This window comes from Dipodomys spectabilis, unplaced genomic scaffold (genome assembly GCF_019054845.1).
Source record: "Dipodomys spectabilis isolate Male_0828 unplaced genomic scaffold, ASM1905484v1 ptg000373l, whole genome shotgun sequence".
In the NCBI taxonomy this organism is placed as follows: domain Eukaryota; kingdom Metazoa; phylum Chordata; class Mammalia; order Rodentia; family Heteromyidae; genus Dipodomys; species Dipodomys spectabilis.
In genome coordinates this window covers 622,828-645,774 of record NW_024871050.1, presented here as the reverse complement: position 1 = coordinate 645,774, position 22,947 = coordinate 622,828, and the positions used below count along the sequence as shown (strand labels likewise).

General features: G+C 38.1%; 1 protein-coding gene across 1 annotated transcript in view; it reads right to left on the bottom strand.

The window, feature by feature from the left end:
* Window positions 1-22,947, bottom strand: part of Spats2l (spermatogenesis associated serine rich 2 like) — a 167,297-nt gene that overhangs the window by 28,237 nt on the left and 116,113 nt on the right. Inside the window, exons 7-8 of the mRNA XM_042667030.1 lie at window positions 7,418-7,624; window positions 5,946-6,081 (exon numbers count right to left, since the gene is read on the bottom strand). Coding sequence (XP_042522964.1) covers window positions 5,946-6,081; window positions 7,418-7,624 — 343 coding nt within the window. The remainder of the gene's footprint in view (window positions 1-5,945; window positions 6,082-7,417; window positions 7,625-22,947) is intronic.

The following is a 22,947-nucleotide window of genomic DNA, read 5'->3' as shown; positions in this document are numbered from 1 at the left end:
GTGGATGATAACCCTCCAAAAGTGAAAGAAATGATTTTCTTTGGATTTGAATCATAGTGACTTCAAGGACATATTTTCAAATAATTTTATACTATTTGGCCGTTCAAGGAACAACAAATTGAGAAATGGCATTGACTGTCATCTGGATAGTTGTGAAACACAACAGCCTCATTTTTTCCTATTTGTGTGGCCTTCTCAAACCTATATCCCAGAAAACAACCACCTATAATATTTAAAATGATACAGAGGTGCTATCTGGCATGTGTGTGGCCACTCTGGTGATGACTTTGATAATGTGTGTATGGATTTGCTTGGCTATAAAGCTCCGGTGAAAACAGAGGGAAGTAAGGAATAATAGATTAGTTATTCCTTCAGCTAAGAAGAACTCTAAAGATAATAATCTTAGAGTTATTCTTTTGGCTGGGGGATAGATTCTCAACAGAGCATGTGTTCCTATGAAAATATATTACTTTTGGAAGACAATTTTCAATGGTTAAAAAGAATAAAAAAAGGATGACACTGGAGCACTAAATTCCTGTCTCTAATTCAATGGTACAATCACTGTTCTTGGCCTGTAGGGGACGGCAGGAGAAACACACACACACACACACACACACACACACACACACCACCACCACCACCACCACCACCACCACCACCACCACCACCACCACCACCACCACCACCACCACCACCACCACCACCACCACCACCACCACCACCACCACCACCACCACAGAGGAAGAAATAATGGAGAGATGAAGGGAAAGGTGGCAGAGAAAGAAAAGAGCAAGGAAGGAGGCTGGAGGGAACTGAAAGTCCTGACCTACACCCAAATTCCTCCTAGGCCAGACCTGGCACTGCTTCAGGAAAAACAAACACAAGGTATAGGAACAGTTTTGGCTTTTTCCTACAAAATTTGTATTTTGACTGATTTCCCTTTCCTATTTGAAAGCAAAGCAGCTTTAAAAGATTGTCCTCCTCTTCCCCATGCTCTGCATTGCTTCTCCCCCCCCTCCCACCTCCCCCCGGCACAGCCTACCCTGATGGCTCATGACTGACTTCCATTTTCCTTAAGAGCGTTGTTAGATGTTAAATTGACAATTGCACCTAACTCAATTTGGGAATATTTTCCACTCCAGCATATGGCACATATATCAAGCATTATTATCTTTTCTCGGTGTTTTTTTAAAAAATTTAATGTTTTATTGCTCACTTCCAGCCTTCACAATCAACATGGACAGACATACACCGATTTGTGATGAGAAGCTAGACTACTCTGCACAGAAAGCAATTAACTCTGGCAGCTATGATTCCAAAGAATGAATATTTTCCAGTTGTGGTAGGAGGCCAATCACACAGAAAAGAAACCAGCTGTTTCACGTTAGTTTCTAATGTGACTTTTCATGCTCTTGTTGCCAAAGTTATTTTCCATGCAGACATATTGTGAGAGCATCGTGGCATCTCTGTTAACCTCCTAAATCCCCTGTCCTTTCTGGGGGGAAAAAGGAGAGTGCCCTCTGTCATGGTTAGTCAGCCCTATGTAACTCTGTCCTGGTTAGATGCCAAGTTCGATTATAAATTGTAGCTCCTTAATGGCTTACTTCAATAACTGCACTGAAGAATCCTTCACAGACTGACGGGGAAGGATGAGCAGTCGGCTCATTTTGCCCTGGCATGTGCTTGGGTGGTAATGAGGATGTGCAAACAACTGCTTTCTCCTTTCTCCTGGCTTCTTGAAGTCACCATTCCCATGAATCCCAGCAGGGAGGGAGGGAGGGAGGGAGGGAGGGAGGGAGGGAGGGAGAGAGAGAGAGAGAGAGAGAGAGAGAGAGAGAGAGAGAGAGAGAGTACTGTAGTCCCGCAGGACTCACGTCCTCAAGCTGGAACTCTGGTAGCAAAATGGATATTTCATATTTCTTTCCTGAGAGTTTTTAGCTATTTCTATATGAGAGACAGTGCCTATGAACCATTTAGAAGGTAGGAGAATTCGGTGGTCCCAAAGCGAGGAGAGGAGAAGGAGTGGAAATGAATGTACACACCATGCCCCAGTGGGCCACATGAATGAACCTCTGTCTCAGAACCAGTTGTCCTTCCATATCTAGATTCTCCTAGTGATAGGATCCGAGGTTGTGATGGAATTTAAACGGGTGGTGGTAACATTTTCAGATCTCTCTAAGGCTTACAATGGGGGATTTGTCAACACAAAAGCTTTTCCCAAAACTTCTAAGCTGCCTTCTTCAATCCTGCAACCTGTTATTTTTTAAGAGCTTCCATTCCTAAAATTTCCTCCTTAGAAAACAAGTGGGAGGTTTTGTCCAAGTCCATCGCTATGTTGGCTGGACTGTAGGCTTATTTGGAGCAGAGGCGAAGTTTTCCATTTGGCAGAAATACACGAAAAAGGGTTGAAGTAAAAAAAAAAAGTACTTTGGTTTTATTTTAAAGTTAACACTTACACAAGTATTGTGGAGCATTTTATTTTTTATCATGGGTTAGCTCAACAGATGAGTGCTGGAGTTCACTCCTCTTCCAGTGACTGCACACAGGGAACAGCTAGCCAACATCTTTTCTCCTTCAGCGTGGAGAAGGGTCCCCTTGTCACGCAGGTGACTTTGAAGAGCATTGCCACCTCAGTTTAGGGCATACTGGGAAACTCCAGCAGAGAAAGCATAGCATCCTTGGGTGCTGACTTTCCTGGCCCAACACTTTGGCTCTTGAGGAGTAAAACACTCCAAGAATCTGTGGTAAATCTCAAGATGTCTCGTGACCCATGTGCTATTCATTTTACTAAGAAGTGGAGTGAAATAAAAAGTATTCAGACCAGCTATACAACAGAGAGGTAATTTGAGGTCAGTGCTATGCTTGGTCAGTAAGTGTGTGAGTCACTTACACAGAAGGAATCATACAGGAAGCGGTCTCTCTTTTTTTTTTTTTTTTTTTTTGTCGGTCGTGGGGCTTGAACTCTGGGCCTGGGCGCTGTCCCTCAGCTCTTCAGCTCAAGGCAAGCGCTCTACCACTTGAGCTACAGCGCCACTTCCGGTTTTCTGGTGGTTTATTGGAGATAGGAGTCTCACAGTCTCTCTTGCCCGGGCTGGCTTTGAACTGCGATCCTCAGATCTCAGCCTCCTGAGTAGCTAGGATTACAGGCGTGAGCCACCAGCGCCCAGCTGGAAGCGGTCTCTTAAGAGCCATGGAAATGGCTAGGACAGAACATGCCTCTCTCTATGACTCTGTCAAAGGTCCCCAAAGAGGGATTGGCAAAACACCACCTTCATGATGTCTAGGTAACATCGCCTTTCTTCACTGTTTTTGGCAGCCACAATGGCAGAGCTGAGCAGTTGTATAGAGTCTGTGGAGCTCATAATAATTACAGATTATTTATCATCCAGCCTCTAGATCAACTCCACTGACTCTGGCTTCAGAGAACAGGCTTGGAAGATAGATATAAGTAAGGGCAATTTAATTTAAGGATAGATGGGGAGAGCCAAGTAAGTATAAAATAATAATAACAATAATACAAGCATTTATTGGTAGCAAGTCTTTCCTTTCTCTACATACTCAAATGTGTTCCTGGAGGGGATTTAAAAAGAAGCTATCATTTAATCCTAAGCGAAGAGTTCTGGTGAGATCCTGATGCCATGGCTGGGTGGAGGAAAAGGATCCCTTACCTCTGAGGTCCTGTGAAGTTCTGAATGGTGATGGAAAGAAATGTTTTTGGTGTTTTCCCCAAGACCCATCCACAACCTTAGGATATTATAAGTAGCAGATGGTTTAAAATTCATGAATTTTAGATAAAGTTAGTGTGAAGCTTAAGCCTTAGTTTTACACAACTCCACAGTTTCTGCTAAAAGGCCATCCATGTTAAAGGAAGACTTGGAAATCAGAAAAAAAAGAATGAAGAAGATGAGATAAAATTCTATTATGGAGGGCGAAGGGATGTAGGAAACATGTCGCATGAGCATGGGAATTATGGATATGTATTTTATTTTTTCTACATTTTCTTCTTTGTTTTGATGTGAATTCCTTGATTTTCCTCTGGAGACCTGTGGCTCTCCAACTCTTGGTCCCTAGGGTCCAAGTAAGAGTCCCCCCACTGCCAATATATGATTCTGGTCTCGACAGTGAGAAGACTATCCCTCTGGACACAGTGATTAATGGCTAAGAGACAGATATGTGATCCAAACCAGTTAATAAAATTTTCTTTTTTTTGTTGGTCGTGGGGCTTGAACTCTGGGCCTACGTGCTGTCCCTGAGCTCTTCAGCTCAAGGCTAGTGCTCTACCACTTGAGCCACAACACCACTTCTGGTTTTCTGGTAGTTAATTGGAGATAAGAGTCCTGTGGACTTTCCTGTCCAGGCTGGCTTTGAACCGTGATCCTCATACCTCAGCCTCCTGAGTAGCTATGATTACAGGTGTGAACCACTGGTACCCAGCTTATAAGATTTTTTTTTTTTTTTTTGCTGGAACTACCAGAAATACTCTTAGATCTCAGAGGCTAAGGGTTATGGCAGTCTGGAGTCGACAATGAGGCTATCTTTGCTGTTATATGCTATGATTTTAGTTACTCAGGAGGCTGAGATCTGAAGCCAGACCACACAGAACAGTCTGAGAAAACTCTTTCTTCAATTACCCAGAAAAAAGATGGAACTAGAGCTGTGGATTAAGTGGTAGAGCATGAGCTATGAGAGAAAAAAGCCAAACAAGTGTGCAAGGTCCTGAGTGCCCCAGTGCCAGAACGTACACACACACACACACCACAAAACAAAAAAAATCTACACAAAACAACAAGAAACAAAACAAAAACCAGAACTGGAAGATTAAAGGGGACACTTTCAGTGGAGGAGGGAGAAGAAAATGAATAATAGAATTTAGGTTTAAAACCAAATTTGTATGAAGAAATCTAGAATTTTCATGTATGTCACCCAATTGATTCTCTTATGTCTTTAACTTGGGTAACTTTAGTTTCACTCACTGGAAATTTAGAGTCCTACTAGTACACAGAAAATATTTTTGTACTGATCATAACAACTTATAGTAATATTTCTTTTTTTATCGTGAAAATACTGTACAGAGAGGTTACAATCACACGGGCAAGATAATGAGTACATTTCTTATCAAGCATTGTTGCCTCCTCCTTTGTTTACCCTTCCCATCCCTTCCCATCCTTCCCCCTACCCAATCCTCCCCACTCCCTGTCCCACTCCCCCCACCCCCCCACCAAAGTTGTAAAGTTCGTTTTCAACATAATGACTTGTACGTCTCATTGTTGCAAAGGGTCCACCTGTATCCCTATTTAAACTATTTGTTTTTTCCCTTCCCCTCCACAAATTATACCAACCTTAAATACAGTGAAAGCAGGGGTTATACCGAGGGGGAGGGACATACAAAGCAATATTTCATTCTAACTATGGAGTTAAACAGATGTTTAGGGCTCAAAGAAATGTCTTCCATCAAAGTTAGTTGTAAGGAAGGGCAGTCAAACTACATCATACAATATTTCTAATTCTCATCCTAACGATAACCAATAACATGATTCTACCACTAAGCTTACATAAGTTGTTACTTTTGGCTAAGGAGTTTTTCTTATAATGTTGAAAACATTTTGTTTTCTTAGTAGCTTTCCTGTTATTCACCTTTCAGGGATTTGTCAAAAATATTTATTGAAGTTTTATTCTTTGTTTATTCTATATTCTTCATATGTTTTGGGCCCAACTTTAAACTCCAATGAATTATGTCTATTGGTTTTCTTATTCAAATACTTTCTCTTCTTTTTTATTCCCAAGATATATGCTTTGGCCTGCAAATCTTAAAAAATAAAACTGCTAGAGAGTTGTTGTGTGATGTTCATGTATTAAACAAACAACGTTTTCCATCTGATGCTTTTACAAACTACAGGAACAGCTCGAGCACTGTGAATTTATAGTTCCTTGGGCGAATTACTCACCAGTTGTGTAATTCAGCAAAGGCGGCTTTAATCTTCTTCACCGAACTGTCCACTTCTTCCTTGATCATGACACGGTATCTAGTCAGAGAAACAGTGCAGCGTTGCAGATCTTTCACTGATTTCTCAATATTTGGGCCTAAAATTGATTTTAAAAGAAAGATTAACTTTAACTCATGAGTTAAACTGCAAAGCAACTGACCTAAACCAAAATAGATTTTTCTCTTTGGGTTCTAAAAGAAAATCAAAAGTTCTATAAAATGGGAGGTTCATTCTGCTTTCCAGACTACCATGATTTCTCCAATAAGTTCTTTGGCCAATCTATCTGGGGTACACTTGTCTCCTTTGCTCTTCAGTAAGAGGCCCTGATCATTCTGTTCTATCACAAACTGTGGTGTCTTAGAATCTAAAGACCATTCAGGCTGTTGGCAATCTCCATAAACACTACTGTGTGGAGCTAAAAGCCAGCAGGGCTTTTGGAAGAGGAAAATGACACTGTGATTGAGAGAGGTGCAAATGAGCCAGAGAGAAGATGGAGTACTCGTGCCAGGTACACTGGCTCTGGCCCACCACGCATAAGCTAGGCCTGTAATTAGAGCAGCAGCATTTAAAGTGGCTCTCTGGGTACCCACCTCATCTGACTCCCTGAAATTGTCACCCAGGTCCACCTAGTGCATGGAAAATAGGCAGAGTGTTCTTATCCCAACAAGAGTACGGTTCTTAGGAGAAATGTCACTCATGAAATATATTAAACTAACACCAAGGAAATCTTTGTCTGGGCTTGCCTGGAACTGCTGTCTTCCTGTTCACAGTCTCCCATGTCATGGAGATGACAGATGGGCACCACCATACCCAGCTATGGGTTGGGAAGGAGTCTTGCGTGTATATCTGGCCTGGCCTTGAACCATGATTCTCTCTATCTCAGCTTCCCAAGTAGTGAAGATCAATCCCTTTATTTTCTTTTTTTTTTTAAATCCCTTTATTTTCTAAGGCTAGTTATCAATCACATTTATCAAAGCTAACACAATTAAAATTCAGTGTGTCAAATATAATAATACTCTCTTTTGGAGTTAGAGTATCTGAAAGTTCTGACCTTAGAGTGAACTGACATGGGGAAGACCATCTCTGAAGAAGTGATATCATGTAAGTTAGGAACTTAGTCTTATTTTCTCTGTGAACTGCATTAACACTTGCTATATAAGCAATTAGGGTTGGAAGGGTGGTGCATTTTTATCCCTGCTTAAAAAGAGAGCAGCTACAAAGGGCACAGGAGGGGCATCTGAACACTCAAGACTTCATTTACACGGGAGAAATCACATCTGCCTTTTAATCAATCTGGGTCACAGAAAAAAATGCAATTTCATGTGCATCTCTTCTCATTAAGCATCATCCTTTGCAAAGTTCTTACATTCTGGCATTCTCCTCTGTGTGAAAAATGTGTTGAAACATTTGCACAAAAAAAAAACCCACTTTACCTCTTTTTTTCGCCAACTCATCTGGCTTTATTTCAAGATGAGCTGCAGGGACATTGGACTTAACAGGAGACGTTTTTGCTTTAGGCTTGCTTGGGTTGCAAAGCTGCTCAGCTGACCACTGTAGGCCATCTGATCTCTCTGATGTTCCATGTACGGGTTTGGGGTTCCCATCTAATGACATCTTCTGTTGCAGTAGTCTGTTGCCTTCTGTAAGAGAACACCAAACAATGACTGTGAAGGGAAAAACTAAAAACACGTAACAAAAATGATGGAAGATACCAAGATTTCCGGCTTTGTATCCATGTAGGTAAGAGTGCCTTTCATCGCTAAACAGTCAAGAAACTTTAAAAAGAATCCTCAAGCTGGGCGCCAGTGGCTCACGCCTGTAATCCTATTCAGGAGACTGAGATCTGAGAATTGTGGGTGCAAAGCCAGCCTGGGCAGGAAAGTCTGTGAGACTCTTTTTTTTAATTTTTTTTTTTTACTGTTTTCAGTTATTTCTTTTTATTTTATTTTATTTTATTTTTTTTTTGAATATACTGTACAGAGGGGTTACAATTACATGGCAGGATAATGCGTACATTGAGACTCTTATCTCCAATTAGTCACCAGAAAACCAGAAGTGGCGCTGTGGCTCAAGTAGTAGAATGCTTTCCTTGAGCTGAAGAGCTCAGAGACAGTGCCCAGGCCAGAGTTCAAGCACCACAACCAACCAAAAAAAAAAAAAAAAAAAACTTTCCCAGAAGATCAAAGATTGTACTAGAAAGAATCTTGTGTTTTGAGTAAGAAGACCTGGCTGTGTGTTTGGCTTTTGTAATTGCTTGCAGAGTTAGCCAAGGCAATTCACTTATTATCTCTGAGCTTTGGTTTCCTCACTATCCAGCAAGGTTACTGAGATGCTCACAGGAGATGAGCATGCGTTTCCTTCACACCCTCCCCCCCATTCCAGTAAAGGCTTAGGCATCTTTAAGTATGATTTCATATTAAAGCCATAAAGATGTAGCTCTTCTATCTCCAAGTGCTACATTAATGCCATGTGGTATTTTATGCTGAAGTAATGAAGGCAGAAGAGTGACTGGAGATAGGGCAAGAATGAAGTAACAACACGTACTATAACCATTTCATCTAATTTATGGAGGAATTAAATCAGGAAACATCATCATAATATCTCAACTATATTTAAAATCCAGGGAGTTAGATCCTCTCTAGAGCTTTAATAGATGTGGCAATAAATTAGCAGCACATTGCTTTTGGCATCTTTTAAAGGTAGGCTCCTATGTAGTTATTGCTGGAGTGAATTAAACAGCATAGAAGGGCCTAAAAGGGAAATGTATCACCCTTAAGATCTTACAGAGGGCTTTGGGTATGAAAAAAGGAAGCTAATTTTGAAGGCTATGTTTTTGGAGAAAGCTGGCTTTAGTGGGAAAAAAAATGCAGTTTGGTTCTGGAAGCTTCCAAATATCCTGGGCAACCTTGAAGGCAAGTCTTCACTTCTCTGGCAGCCATGGCTTGCGTTTACACAGAGCACAGACGTCTCCTTGAAACGCAGCGCCTGTTCCGTACAGTCATCCCACCCTGCTTCTTTACTCCCCCATGGTGCTGCTGAAAAAGCCCATGCATTCTATGTTAACACAAGGCTTCTGTTTGCTTCTGACCACGGCCCTGCAGTGGGCTATGGCCTCCTAGAAGCAGACACGGATCAGATTCATATTTAGAAGCCCTATCCTTGTGTTTGGCTCAATAACTTTCTGTAGAATTGTGATGGCACAAAAGTACACTTAAAATGATTTCACAGAAATATATATTTTTTAAAAAAGGAACAAGGAACACCTTTCCTCACATTGTCACAAACATTACAGTGCAAAAGAATCGGATCTGGGGTTTCAGCCATTATTTCACTTATGATCTGTTGAATCTGTCATTCATAACCTACGTGTCAAGAAGCTTCCACCGAGTTTTCATTGGCTGGATGATAAAAAATTTACTTAAAGGGCTATTACATAGCACACAGATTCCAACAGAGGTAGTGAACAAGTAAATACCAGAAACAGCATCTTCTCCAATAAATGGTAGTATGCCATTTTATCTCTAGCTATTCTAAGCAGAACTTCACTGTAGGCCAGTGGTGGTTGGACTGCAGTGTGAAGTGACTCTCCCTTGGTCCTTGTCCATTGGAAAAGACCACCTCCAGAGATTCTGACTCAGCAGTGGGCTAGTGTTCTGCCTCCCAGGCGATTGTGCTACATGGTGGGCAGCACCCACCTGATGAGGCATCTGTAAGCGCACGCTGGCTCCAGCACCTTCCTTTTCTATGCCACGGTTGAGATCCAGTCTCGAGGAGATATTATAAACTGAGACTCTAAAATGGCTCTTTGTTCACAGTGTAGTAAATTAATCATATTCTTGCAAACAAAGGGAGTTACAGCCTAATGGAAATAATGACCTTAGATAGAGGAACAAAAATTATTCTGTGAAGAGGCAAATGAATTTTAAACAGAAGACAAGCATACTAATGAGCATAGGCTCATTAACCTAGAGCCAAAGATATTTTGTTTGTGTATCAGAGAACTGATAGGAGTGTTCCTGGTTCATTTCATCACTCATAAAACATATTTACTGAGAAATACGAGTAGCAGTGGTTTTGTAAGGTTCTGAAAAACATTGGTTGGGGTCATGGAACCCTGGGAAGATTTAAAATTCTCAAAGACTGCTTTGATACATTTGCACGTTGACCGTACAGGTCTGCCTTTAAATATAGTAAAGCTCTGGGGGCACTTTCAGATGAAAACTGGTGGAGAGTTACACAGCTATTACAGAATCATGTTCGTCTTGACCACAAATCCTGAACTTCGGCAATAGAATAATGGGAGTTTTCCCCTAGATGCAGTAAATTGGAAACACCATCAGTCCTTGTGAACTTTTGCAGCCTGTAGATGAGTGGCAGTTGATTCACACAAGCCTGCACAGACTAATAAGGCAGCACTACTCACATGTGACTACTGAATATCTGAAAGGCGGCTTGTCTAAACCGAGATATTCTTTATGTGGGGAAAAATACACTGAAATTTGAAGGCTCAGTGCAAGAGAAAATATTTATAGTATAGTGCTTCTTTAATCATTTTAAAAACACTGGAACTAGAGGTGTGTCACAGTGACAGAGGGTTTGCTAGCATGTGCAAGGACCTGGGTTCAATCTCCAGTACTACAATAAATAAATAAAATATTGGTTATTTATTGAAATGATAATATTATAGGTATGTTAACAAAAATACATTAGCCAATTTATTTCCCCTACTTTTTTCCAACTACAGAATTTCATTTATTAAAATACTTTGTGGAAGTAACCATGAATACATCAAATATTTAAAAATGTGGGAGAGAACAGTTAACAGCCTAAAATTTCTCAATATTTAAATGACTTAAATAATTTACCTTTTCAGTGATTTTTATTTTTTGTCAAAAAATAAATTTACTTAATTTTAAACTGAGGTCAGTATGCTTTTGTGTTATATAAAAGGAGAAAATACTTAGTAAAAATGACAAGTTTGCAGCAATTATAAGAAAGGTAATGTAACATAACAGTTACAGTTGTCTAGATGTAACCATTTTCACAACATAAATTCAATAGGTAGTAGGAAAGTGTGCAAAGCACATAAGGAACTACAGCCCATAAGAAATATAAATATACTTCTAGTGATTATATAAATATCCGAAACCATCCTGATTTGAAAAAGTAGCTTCTATAAAATGTCATAGCAGGCATTATTTATTTTCAAAGTGTTATTATAAATAAGAAATATCATCTTGATTAAATGGCAACATCAGCATTTCTTAGCAAAAAATGTAGTATATACATAGAAAGGTATTCAAGTTTCCAAGTTTGATCATCATTAAAATGTTCTCTACAACTGATAATAACTACACACACCAAGGTAAAATGATAAATATCTTCTACTTTGAAGAAAGTACATGAAACAACACTCCAATATCCTCAAATGCCTAGACTCTAGAAGAATGCTTTTAAAGGTCCTCCTTCATTATGATTATGACATGTGTCTGAACACTTAATGGTTTCCTAGTCTTCTCAGTACCCAGTGATTACATTTTCTGTTATTACTAAAACAATCATGACTTCAGCTCGCAATAGTGTCAGTTTATGGGAGGCACCCTGACATTTTAAGAGCGGCTACAATGTCATTCCAAATCACCATGCTATAGCCCATACGGAGAGAATGTCCACTCAATTTTTTTTGAACTTTGCAGGTAATACAGGCGTAGGAGGAAACATCCCTGGTTGAAAACAATCAAAAGAAGTCACTGTCCATGAAAAGCTCCCACAGGAAAATCTGGCAGTTAGGAATATTATAAGCAGAGTCTAGAACCCTAGTAGTCTAGTATTTCCATCATCTTCATTTTTCAGATATTCATCATGCAACTCTCGAGCAGGTGTTGGTGAAGTTGAGTGACCACCCACTGACCCATTCCATACAGAGTAAAGTGGTCTAAGCTTGGGAAGCTGGGATGCAGTTGTCTTTCCTTGGGGAAGTTGGTGTAGTTTGTCTACCCTAATTCTTTATTTGTATGTGTTTTTAATGTAGCTACTAGAAAATATAAACTATATGTGCAGCTTGGGATGAATATCTATTGGATGCATGAATATAAATCATTAAGAGGTATGAGATGGGTGGTACAATTTAATTACTACTCATTTATATTTTAGGATGTAAAAATACTTGAATGAGCCTTAAATACCCTCTGAAACACTGGAAAACAGAAATAGTAATGTATATCTTATTTATCTTTATATGCTGGAACCTAGTGGATACATGATATATATTCAAGTGAATATATGTGAAGGCATGTATAAACGAATCAGTATTATTTTAGTACTTCGTATTTCTAGGTCCTTTCCAATTGAAGAGGGCCAAGTTTGAAAAGAATCTCTATGAGATTCCATCTCACTCCAGTTAATTGGCTAACATCAAGAATTTGAACAACAACAAATGCTGGCAGGGATGTGGGGAAAAAGCAATGATATTGCACTGTTGGTGGGAATGTAAACTAGTAAAACCACTCTGGAAGGAGGTTTGGAGGTTACTCAAAAAAAACTAAACATCAAACTTCCCTATGACACAGCCACACCACTCTTGGGCATCTACCCAGAACGTCCTATGTCAGGATACAGTAAAGACACTTGCACATTCACGTTCACTATTTACAAAAGCCAAGTTACAGAAACAGCCTCGATGCCCTACCATAGATGAGTGGATCCATAAAATGTGGGTTTTTACTCTTCCATTAGAAAGAATAGGAATATGTCATTTGCATGGAAATGGGTGGACCTAAAACAAATCATGCTAAGTGAGGTAACCAAGCTCAGAGACACAAATGGCACTTATTTTCTCTCATATGTAGAAGCTAGATCTAAATTATAACTGGACATGGTAACCTATACAGGACTCTAGGCATATACACATAGTCAGACTTGAGGAGGAGAATACCCTTAGGGGAAGGAACCCAAACTCGTAATTCCTCCGAACATTTAAAATACTATTTATTGAAACAAATTCAAAGAAATGAAAACATGGGGTATTTGTTGTTGTCTTTTTATTGTCTTTTTATGGGAGGCAAAAAGGAGGTGTTGAAAGAAATGGAGGAAGGGTAAACAGTCATGGTATTATGGTATATTACGAACTATGCAACTTGAGGGCAAGGACAGGAGGGAGAAACTGGAGGAAAGCAAAGGAAGGGGTAACATTGTCCAAAAAAGAAATGTACTCATGACCTGACTTACGAAATTGTAGCTTATCTGTATAACACTTTAATAATAACAATAAAGTTATATTTAAAAAAGAGTCTCTAACTCTGTCTTTAATAATCATAAAATATTTGAACCAAATTAGCCATATCTTGGAAAGAAAAATTACCTGTAAAAAAAAACCCAATCTGCTCAGACAAGAATAAAACTATATACATTTTCATGTAATATTTGTCAATGTATCTGGCAATGGCTCCTAAAAGCTCATGTGGTTTTGAATTTAAATATTACCTGAGCCGCCTTTTTACTAAAAGTACTTTTCAGATCCTGTTATAGATGGTATATATGTTACTGAACATAATTTTATTTCTGAATCAAGTAGATTCAATATATACATCGTATGAAATGCTCATCTTGTGCTAGCTCTGGCTTATATATAGGACAAGTAACTCTGATCTTAACAATTACTATGTAAAATGTGAAAAACTAATATAAACTAATTAGCATAGAAAAATCTAAGGTGACCTTTCCCAACTAAATTGTCTTGGCACCTCTACTGAAAAGTAATTGTATGTATGTAATGTATCAATTTTTGGACTTTATTCCAATAATCTAGTTATCTATACTCACACCATACCACTGCCACACTGGCTCACTCACTGCACTTATGCAGCAAGTCTTTAAACATTTTTTAAAATCATCTTTAAGTAGTTGTACAAAAGGGTTTCAACTCAACATGCTTATTTAAGTTATGTAGGAGTCTTAATAAGAGCAATGTATGTCCTCAAATATTGTATTCTCCTTTTTAAGACTGGTTGGTTATCTTAAGTCTTCTTTACATTTCAATAGAAATTTAAAAATTGGTTCATCTATTTCAACCAAAAATCTAACCAGCTTTTGGTTGGACTTGTGTTGAAACTATAAATTTGAAGAAACCTAGTATATTATGAACATTATGAACCCTTTGATCCTTGATCATGATATATTACACAATTTTAAGTTTTTAATTATTTGTCTCAGTATTGTTTTAGTTTTAAGACTTATGTGTCTCTATCAAATTTATTCCTAGACATTTTAGACTTATTTTGGTTTTGTATATAAAATTTAAAAATTTCAATGTGCAAATGTTAGTTACTAGAGTACATAATTTGTTACTTTATACATTGATCTTATATCCAGAGATCTAGTTCATTTTCTTATTAGATCTGATGCTTTATTTTTAATTTTGTTGGTAGATTTCTTAAGATTTTTCTTTTTGGACAGGATCTCTTTGTTGCTTAAGCTAGTCTCAAACTCACAACTTTCAGTTAAGTCAGTTTGGTTGGTGTAGGATCCTATAAATATAAATTAAGTCAAGCTGGCTGGTAGTAGTATTGAACAAATCTATACTGTTAGTTGATGTTCAATCTATTCATTTTATCAAGTACTAAAAATACAGGTATTAAAACCTACATCTAGCTTATACTTGCCTTCTTCTATCAATTCCTATTTCACATATTTTGAAGCTATTTTACTGAGTGCATACAGATTCACAATGATCATTTCTCCTGATAAATTGATTTATTTATTACTATAAAGTGACCCTTCAGTATTTCTGGTACTGAAGTTTTTGTTGTTAATATAACCATAGTGAATTTTTATGCTCACTCTTAACAGTATCAATTTATTTGTGTGTGTGTGTGTCAGTCGTGGGGCCTGAACTCTGGGCCTAGGCGCAGTCCCTCAGCTCTTCAGCTCAAGGCTAGCACTCTACCACTTGAGCCACAGCGCCACTTATGGCTTTTTGTTGCTTATATGGTGCTGAGGAATGGAACCTAGGGCCTCATGCATGCAAGGCAAGCATTCTACCACTGAGCTACCGTCCCAGCCCCAACAGTACCAGTTTTTATATTTCAAATGTCATTGGTTTCTATCTTTATGTTTCAGAGTATCTTTGAGAATAACCACAATAATCACATTAGTTGCTTTTTTTTAAGGTCAGTCTGTCAATCTTTTGCTTTTTAAATAGATAGTTCATGGTCTCCTGCACACATATGATTTCAAATACATATCATCTGATGATGGCTAAGTATTATCAAGTAGTTCTACCTGTAAAAACTGATAAAGAAACAAAGCAAAATGGGGGCTGATGAAAGGGGTAAAACTGATCCAGGTGTATTGTATTAATAAAATCTTTTCTTGAATGGCAATTCCTTTGTACAACTAATTAAAAGATAATAAAAAAGAAACAAAACACAAATTTGATACAAAATTAAGCTTAAAATTCCTAATGTCTGTTATTTGTAAGTATGCTACCATTGTTTAAAAAGTTCTTACATGAACATAACAATATTGTAGTGGTTATAATAACTGATCACAATAGAATTGATAGTTATTAAGTAGTCAGTCTTACTGTTCTTAAATACTTAGAAGAAATGCAAAAATAATCCATCTCCTTATTAATTATTTTTACAATTAAAATAATCAGATTAGTACAACTGTTCTGGAAAGTAGTGTTTTATGAACTTGGTACCCTGTGTGTTAAAAAAAATGTGTGTTTGACTTGGGGAAGGGAAGGGGAATAACAAAGTAGTGAGATAAATGACAAAGGGTGAACCAATGCAACAGCGATGCTCACAAGACTATGTTGGAAATGAACTTTACAACTTGGTAGGTTGGGGGGGAGAGAAAGTGGGAGAAAAACAAGGGAGGGGGTAGTAATGTTTGAAAAGAAATGTACTCATTATCTTACTTGTGTAACTGTACCCCTATATATCACCTTTACAATAAAATAAAAAAGTGTTCAGGCCTGAGGGTATGGCTTGTTGTAAAGTACTTGCTTTAGTATACATAAGGGCCTAAGTTTGGTCTCCACATTGAAAAAAACAATTCTACTCTTTAAAGTAGTAATTCTACTTCTAAGAATATGAGACAAAGTAATTACAGTTGTTTATAAATAGTCATAGTTGTGTATAAACGTTTATATATGGACGGTGTCTATTACAGTGTTGTTTATAAAGCAATCTACAGAGATAATTGTTTCAGAATAATTAAAAGAAACAAAGAAAATATGTGATGATAATAATATAACCAATAAATGCATGTTCTTCAAAAACACTTAACGATATGAGGTAACACTGATAGTGTAAAAAGCAGAATATAACTGGGTGCTGGTAGCTCATGCTTGTAATCCTAGCAACTCAAGAGGCTGAGTTGTGAGGCTCATGGTTGGAAGCCAGCCAGGGCAGGAAAGTTTGTGAGACTCTTATCTCCAATAAACTACCAGAACACCAGAAGTGGCACTGTGGCTCAAGTGGTAGAGCACTCAGTCTTGAGCTGAAGAGCTCAGGGGCAGCACTCAGGCTCCGAGTTCAAGCCCCATGCTTGACCCTCCTCCCCCCCAAAAAGCAGAATATAAATGTTCATATGCCAGCCAGGTTCCAGTGGCTCATACCTGTAATCCTAGCTACTCAGGAGGATCATGGTTCAAAGCCAGTCTGGGCAACAAAAGTCCTTGAGACTTTTTTTGTCCACTAAGCTACCAAACAAGCTGAAAGTGGAGCTGTGGATCAAGTGGTAGAGCACTAGCCTCAAGCAAAAGAAACGCAGGGACAGCTCTCAAGCCCTGAGTTCAAACCCTGATCAGCACATGTGCACATGCATGCACACACACATACACACACACACACACACACACACACACACACACACACACACACAGAGTTTACATACTATTTTATAAAAAGATGATATATTTTGCATTAAAATGATTCTGAAGTATAATAGTGAAAGTAAGATTTTTTTCTTAAACTTTTTTTGGGAAAGTAAGAATTTTTTTTTTCTTAAACATCACCGAATATTCCAAATTTCCTCAATTAGGAAAAAAGGTAACTTTAAGTCCAATAACACAAATTCCATACTTATACCGTTAAAAGCAACAGATAGCAACCTAAAATGAGGGCAGAGTTGGATACAGGGACAGACTATGCTGGATGTTCAGGGCAGGGTAGGCCTTTTTGCCTTTTAAGAGTTCATACTTGTTTTCTGAATCGATTACAGGAGTCAGAAGGAGCTCAAGGGAAAAGAATGAATGTGGACAACTACAGCAGGGTAGGCAAGACAACGTGGTGGCTTTTGACAGGAAAACAGAAGTAAGACAGATGCTAGGAAAATAGGGAAATGAAAATCAGCAGACTTAGTGGTGGTGGAGTGGAAGTGAGAGATAAGAATAAGGGGAGACATCACGATTGACCCCATCATGATCTATGCCTGGATTTCTGGCTGGCACAATTGGATATATGGTGCATTTGGATAAAAAAAAAAAATCTCAGAATGAGAACCAAGACCGGAAGGAAGATCGTGAATTAGTTTTAAATGTGCTGTTGAAGTGCTTTGAAATGTCAAAGTAAAACATCAAACAAGAATCTGAAGTTTGGGGAGTAGCCTACACTGGGAAGATGAGTTTGTAAGCTACATGACATAAAGCTAGGATAGGGTTCAAATGATCTAAGGAGAGAGGTAGCTTTACATAATGCAGGGCTTTGGACCAACCAAACCTTGATGAGCTTCAACAATGGACCAGGAAAAGAAAAATGATCCTTAAAGGAAACACAGAAAAAGCATGAAGATGGAGGAAAACTAGGAGAGTGTCAAGTCACAGAAACCAAAAGAGAAAGATGTGTGGTTAATGACAGGAGGTCAACAATGTTGCACACTGCTGAAGGGAAAAATGTGCTAGATTCAATAACACAGAGGCTTAGGTAAACCTGACCTAGTGAGTACTTTCTTTGGAGAGAGTCTGTAAGACAAGACAAACAAGGTTGATGAGTGAGAGGAAAGTGAAGAAATGGTGACATTCAATAAACATAAACTCTCCTGAGATGGTTCAGAACAAAGGTCTAGTGAGGAAGCCCCGCGAAAACGCCGTATTTACTACTCCCGTTGACTTGCAAGTTTCATTATTCTTCCATCTCTGCATGACAGGACAATTAACAGCATCCAGAGAAACCAATAATTTTGGAATCGTCAAACAGATAGGATCACTCTGATATAATGTCATTTCTGCCTTTTCATAATTTATCAAATACAGATAGACTTTATTATTTTATCCAAAATCCTATGAAACTTGAGTTGACTTGGAGGGCATTAAAGCTGGTGCCATTGTGACTGGCAATAAATCATTCAGCTTTGTTTATACTGTCTTGCAACATCTCATATTATTTAATGCCTTTATAAGTATTTTATATTAAAGTAATAGTAAAAAGGTAACAATGGATTAAGTTGTCAGTGGCACATACAAGTATGTTAACAAAGAAATACCCTCTTTTAGTTCCCTGCAAAAATATTTGTGTTCTGAATGAATTATAGGAGTCAATTATAGGAGTCTCCTTGTATTTTGATATAACTATTTAAATCTTAGTTCATCTTCTTTTATAATAATAATAGTTATTTTATTGTTATGGAGGTTACACTCAGGGCCATGTGTTTGCTTGGTTTGCTTGCCTGGCCAGTTCTCCACCACTTAATCCATGCATCTAGCCTGACTTTTTGCTAGTTATTTAGGTGACGGAGTCTCAAGGACTTAAAAAAAAATCTTGGCTGGCTTTGAACCTCAATCCCCTGGATCTCAGCTTCCTAAGCAGCTACGATTATATGTACAAGCCACTGGTGCTGGCTAAAACTCAAAGTTTTTGTTGAAAGCCTTTTGGTATTTGTATGGATGGTTATTCTATTTTAATTAAGTCCATTAGTAACTGAAATGTACATTTTAGAATGCAACTATAAAGTGTGATTAGAAATTGGCAGTCAAATAATCAGTTCAAAATAAACAGTCTCGTACTTTTGCTGGACAGTTGTAAAAGTGGTTGTGAAGGAGAAAAAGAAGGGAGTGGCTTTGGGGCTTCACAAAGAAACCCCTGAGAGTTGTTACCTGGCCAGTTCTTCTGATCACTACATCCCATGTGTGCCTTGATCTCTTTCTGCTTTATTGTACCAGGAAGCAGAGACCTGAGTGGTTGGGAACATAATGTAAGGTCTCTCCTAAAACTATCTGCATAGTTGAGAGACAATATTACTTAAAGCAGAGATTGGGGCTGAACAACACACATCTATAAATGAGAATTAAGGCCAACAATGTAGAGACTAAAATAATAATTCAAGATGAGTAAATATAGTGAACAAAGCTTTAAAACAATGTGGAGACATATGCTTACATAACAGTACTTAATGTCAGCTATATATTAATATTAATAACATACACCTTCACTTAAGAATTCCCCCCCACCCGAAAATCCAATCATTTTTATTATAAGGACTCTGACTAGGTGATAAAGTTTAAATGAAACATCAGCTATTCTGCCTAACATAACTGAGTGCCTGGCTATCTCAGCATACATGTACCTTTGTCCAATGCTGACGTCATCGATGACCTCATCGGACGTCACTGCTCACAGTGATAAAAATAGCCTACACAGTGGTAGGGTGTTGTTGTTTCAGAAAGCATCAATGAGGAAAAAGCAACCAATATTTTAAAATATTAGTACCTTCTACTCTCTATTTGGTTTACTTCATAGTGAAAATGAGCATTTCTGGGTAGAAACCTGTCATTTGCCATGTAAAGGGCAAGTGGTAAGGACTGTTCATGATCTATAATAAAGGGAAGACTATGAGGTACAGTTTGTGGAGGTCAGAAAAAACACAGCCGAGAACCTTTTATTTGAGACAAGAAATTGGGAAGGAAGACCTGACTTCCCAGAATGTTATGGGGACATCAAGATTAGCTTCTGAGGCTGACCAGAGGAGTTGATCATTTATCTCAGGAAAGCTGTTGGTAGCCTACAATACTGTTCCTTTCCCATTCAGTGAGCCCTGGACCCAGTAGGAGACAATAGAGAATTTGGTTCCTATACTGGTTTAAATGGAGATAAGAACATATATATATATATATATATATATATATATATATATATATATATTTTTTTTTTTTTAGCATGTTGAGCTTCATGAAGCATAGAACAGAAGGAATGACTGGGAAAATCAGAGTCTAAGATGTGTTAGGCACAGCTAGATGGGAGCCCTAGGGGAAATATATCATCTCTGGCACTACTTTTTGGTTAAGAATAAAGTCTTGATCTACTTTGTCTGACACAGTTTTTGAAAACAATACAATTTGTTTAAAAAGGATGATTTTGATCGCATTATGTAAAAGATCTAATTGAAGTTGTTATTAAAAATTCTGAAATATAAAAAAAAGAACCACTTTCAGGCTTAACACATACTTGGAAACTTCTAAGCTGTATGCTGACACACAGCATTGTCCCACTTGACAGTGCTATATTTACAGCCTGAAATGATGGTGCTTGGGGTGGTTATTTTTCATGTAGGAAGTCACACTAACACCCCTGAGCCACCTGCATATATCTTAAAGCTAACTTTTCCCCTACCAGAATAATGATTCTGTTTAAGATGTTTAAAAAGAGAGATCCTGAATGTCAAGGTGTTATAAAAAGATAAAGTACACATTGCAAGTGCCTTCAGCCTCCTGCCCAGTGGGGCAATTCAGGGCAGGCTTTATGGAGCCAGTTTTATTACCAGAAAGAGCTTGATGAATGCTCCACAATTAGTAGCCTGGAGATTTTTTTTAGGATCATACTGTAAACCAATTCAAGTATAGAGTATCATTATATAGCCTTGTTATTATTTTTTTCTAACTTTTCAATTATACTTTTTTTTTTTTTGAATTAGGGAGCTCATGCTTGTAGTAGTAACTCTTCATTGTGTTCCTGGACCTGAGTCAGGATTTTGCCAACCTCAGAGAGTTAAGAAGAAGAGTTATCCTGCTGGGTTCTAATGGTTCATACCTGTAATCCTAGCTACTCAGCAGGCTAAGATCTAAGGATTGTGGTTCAAAGCCTGCCTGGTCAGGAAAGTCCATGAGACGCTTACCTCCAATTAACTACCAAGAAAAGCCAGAAGTAGAGCTGTGGCTCAAATGGTAGAGTGCTAGCCTTGAGCAGAAAAACTCAGGGACAGCACCTAGGCCCTGAGTTCAAGCCCCAGGACTGACCCAAAAGAGAAAAAGATGACAAAGAAGAAAAAGATGATGATGTTGATGAAGATGAAGAAGAGGAGGAGGAATTATCCCTCAGATTCTTAACCTGGAAGGCTCAGCTTCTTCAGTTCGCCGGTGAAGAGACAGGATTTAAGAATGTTGCTTATATTCCTCACTTCCAACATTCTACTCAACATGGGAGCAGGATCTCAGCCCTAACCCTCACTTGTGACTTGTCTTCTAGGGGTTTCAAAATTTCTTGATAGGTGGAACAAGCATTTAAATGTCACCTCACAGTTTTGACCTTAACTTCCTGATGAACCTTTATTATCTTTAGAAAGTATAACCTAAATTAGTTATAAACTCATTTTTAAGTTTGTGATCATTACATGTGGGCCAAGAATAAAGCTAATGATCAACTCAGGGAATTCTCTTCCTTTTCCAAACGCACCTAATAACTTTCCATTACATCCTTTATTCTTCAACATGAAGATTTGTAATGAACCAAGGACATTAACAAACAATCACTTTGTGTTAAACTATAAAACCAAAGGGATACTGGGTTGTTATTTGGGCAATAAAAATTCTTCCTAACTGTACAAGGTTAAGATTCCATCTGACCCCAGTTAGAATTCAAACAACAACAAATGCTGGCAGGAAAGTGGGGAAAAAGGAACCCTATTGCACTGATGGTGGGAATGTAAACTAGTGTAACTACTCTGGAAGGAGGTTTGGAGGTTTCTCAAAAAACTAAACACAGAAGCTAGAATTTTCCTATGACACAGCCATAACACTCTTGAATATTTATGCTGAACATTACAAGTCAGGATACAGTAAAGACATTTGCACATCCATGTTCATTGCTGCACTATTCACAAAATTCAAGTTAAGGGAACAGCCTAGATGCTCTACAATAGATGAGTTAGATCAATAAAATGCAGCACACATATATAATGGAATTTTACTCATCCATTAGAAAGAATAAGATTATGTGTCATTTGCAGAGAAATGGATGGACCTAAAACAAAGCATACTAAGTGAAGTAAATCAAGTTCAGAGAGACAAACAGTGCATATTTTCTATCATATGTGGAAGCTAGATCTAAAATATAACCAGACATAACTTATACAGGACTCTAGCTGTTCATATGCAGTCAAACTAAAGGAGGAGATTATCCTTAGAGGAGGAACCCAAAGGTATAACTTCTGAGCATTTAAATTTTATCAAAATGAGATCTAGGAAATGGAAACATGCATTGTTACTATTACTATTATCGATGGTGGTGGTATTTGTTTTGCTTTTTTTTTTTTCTTTTGGGGAAGAAAAGTAAGCTCAGAAAGGGAGGGTTGAAGGATGGACAACTGAAATCATGCTATTCAGTATACACTATGTGGAAAGCAATCTATGTAACTCATGACAGGGATGAGAGGGTTTGGAAACTAGAAGAAAGTAAAATAAGGGGTAATATTGTCCAAAAAAAGAAATGCATTCATTATATGACTTATGAAATGGTAACCCCTCGGCACAACACCTTAATAATAGTAATAAAATTAGATTAAAAAAAAGAATTTTTCCTAGAAAGTTTCATGTTTGGGTTTGCCAAAGCCCCTCACATAAAAACTCCCTTAGCCAGCATTTAACTTTCACAGCAGCTCTCCACTGTGAAGTGAACTCCAATGTCATCTACTTGATAGAGCTACTGAAATTGTTTTAGGAAGAAGGCATAAATTATAAGGAAATAAA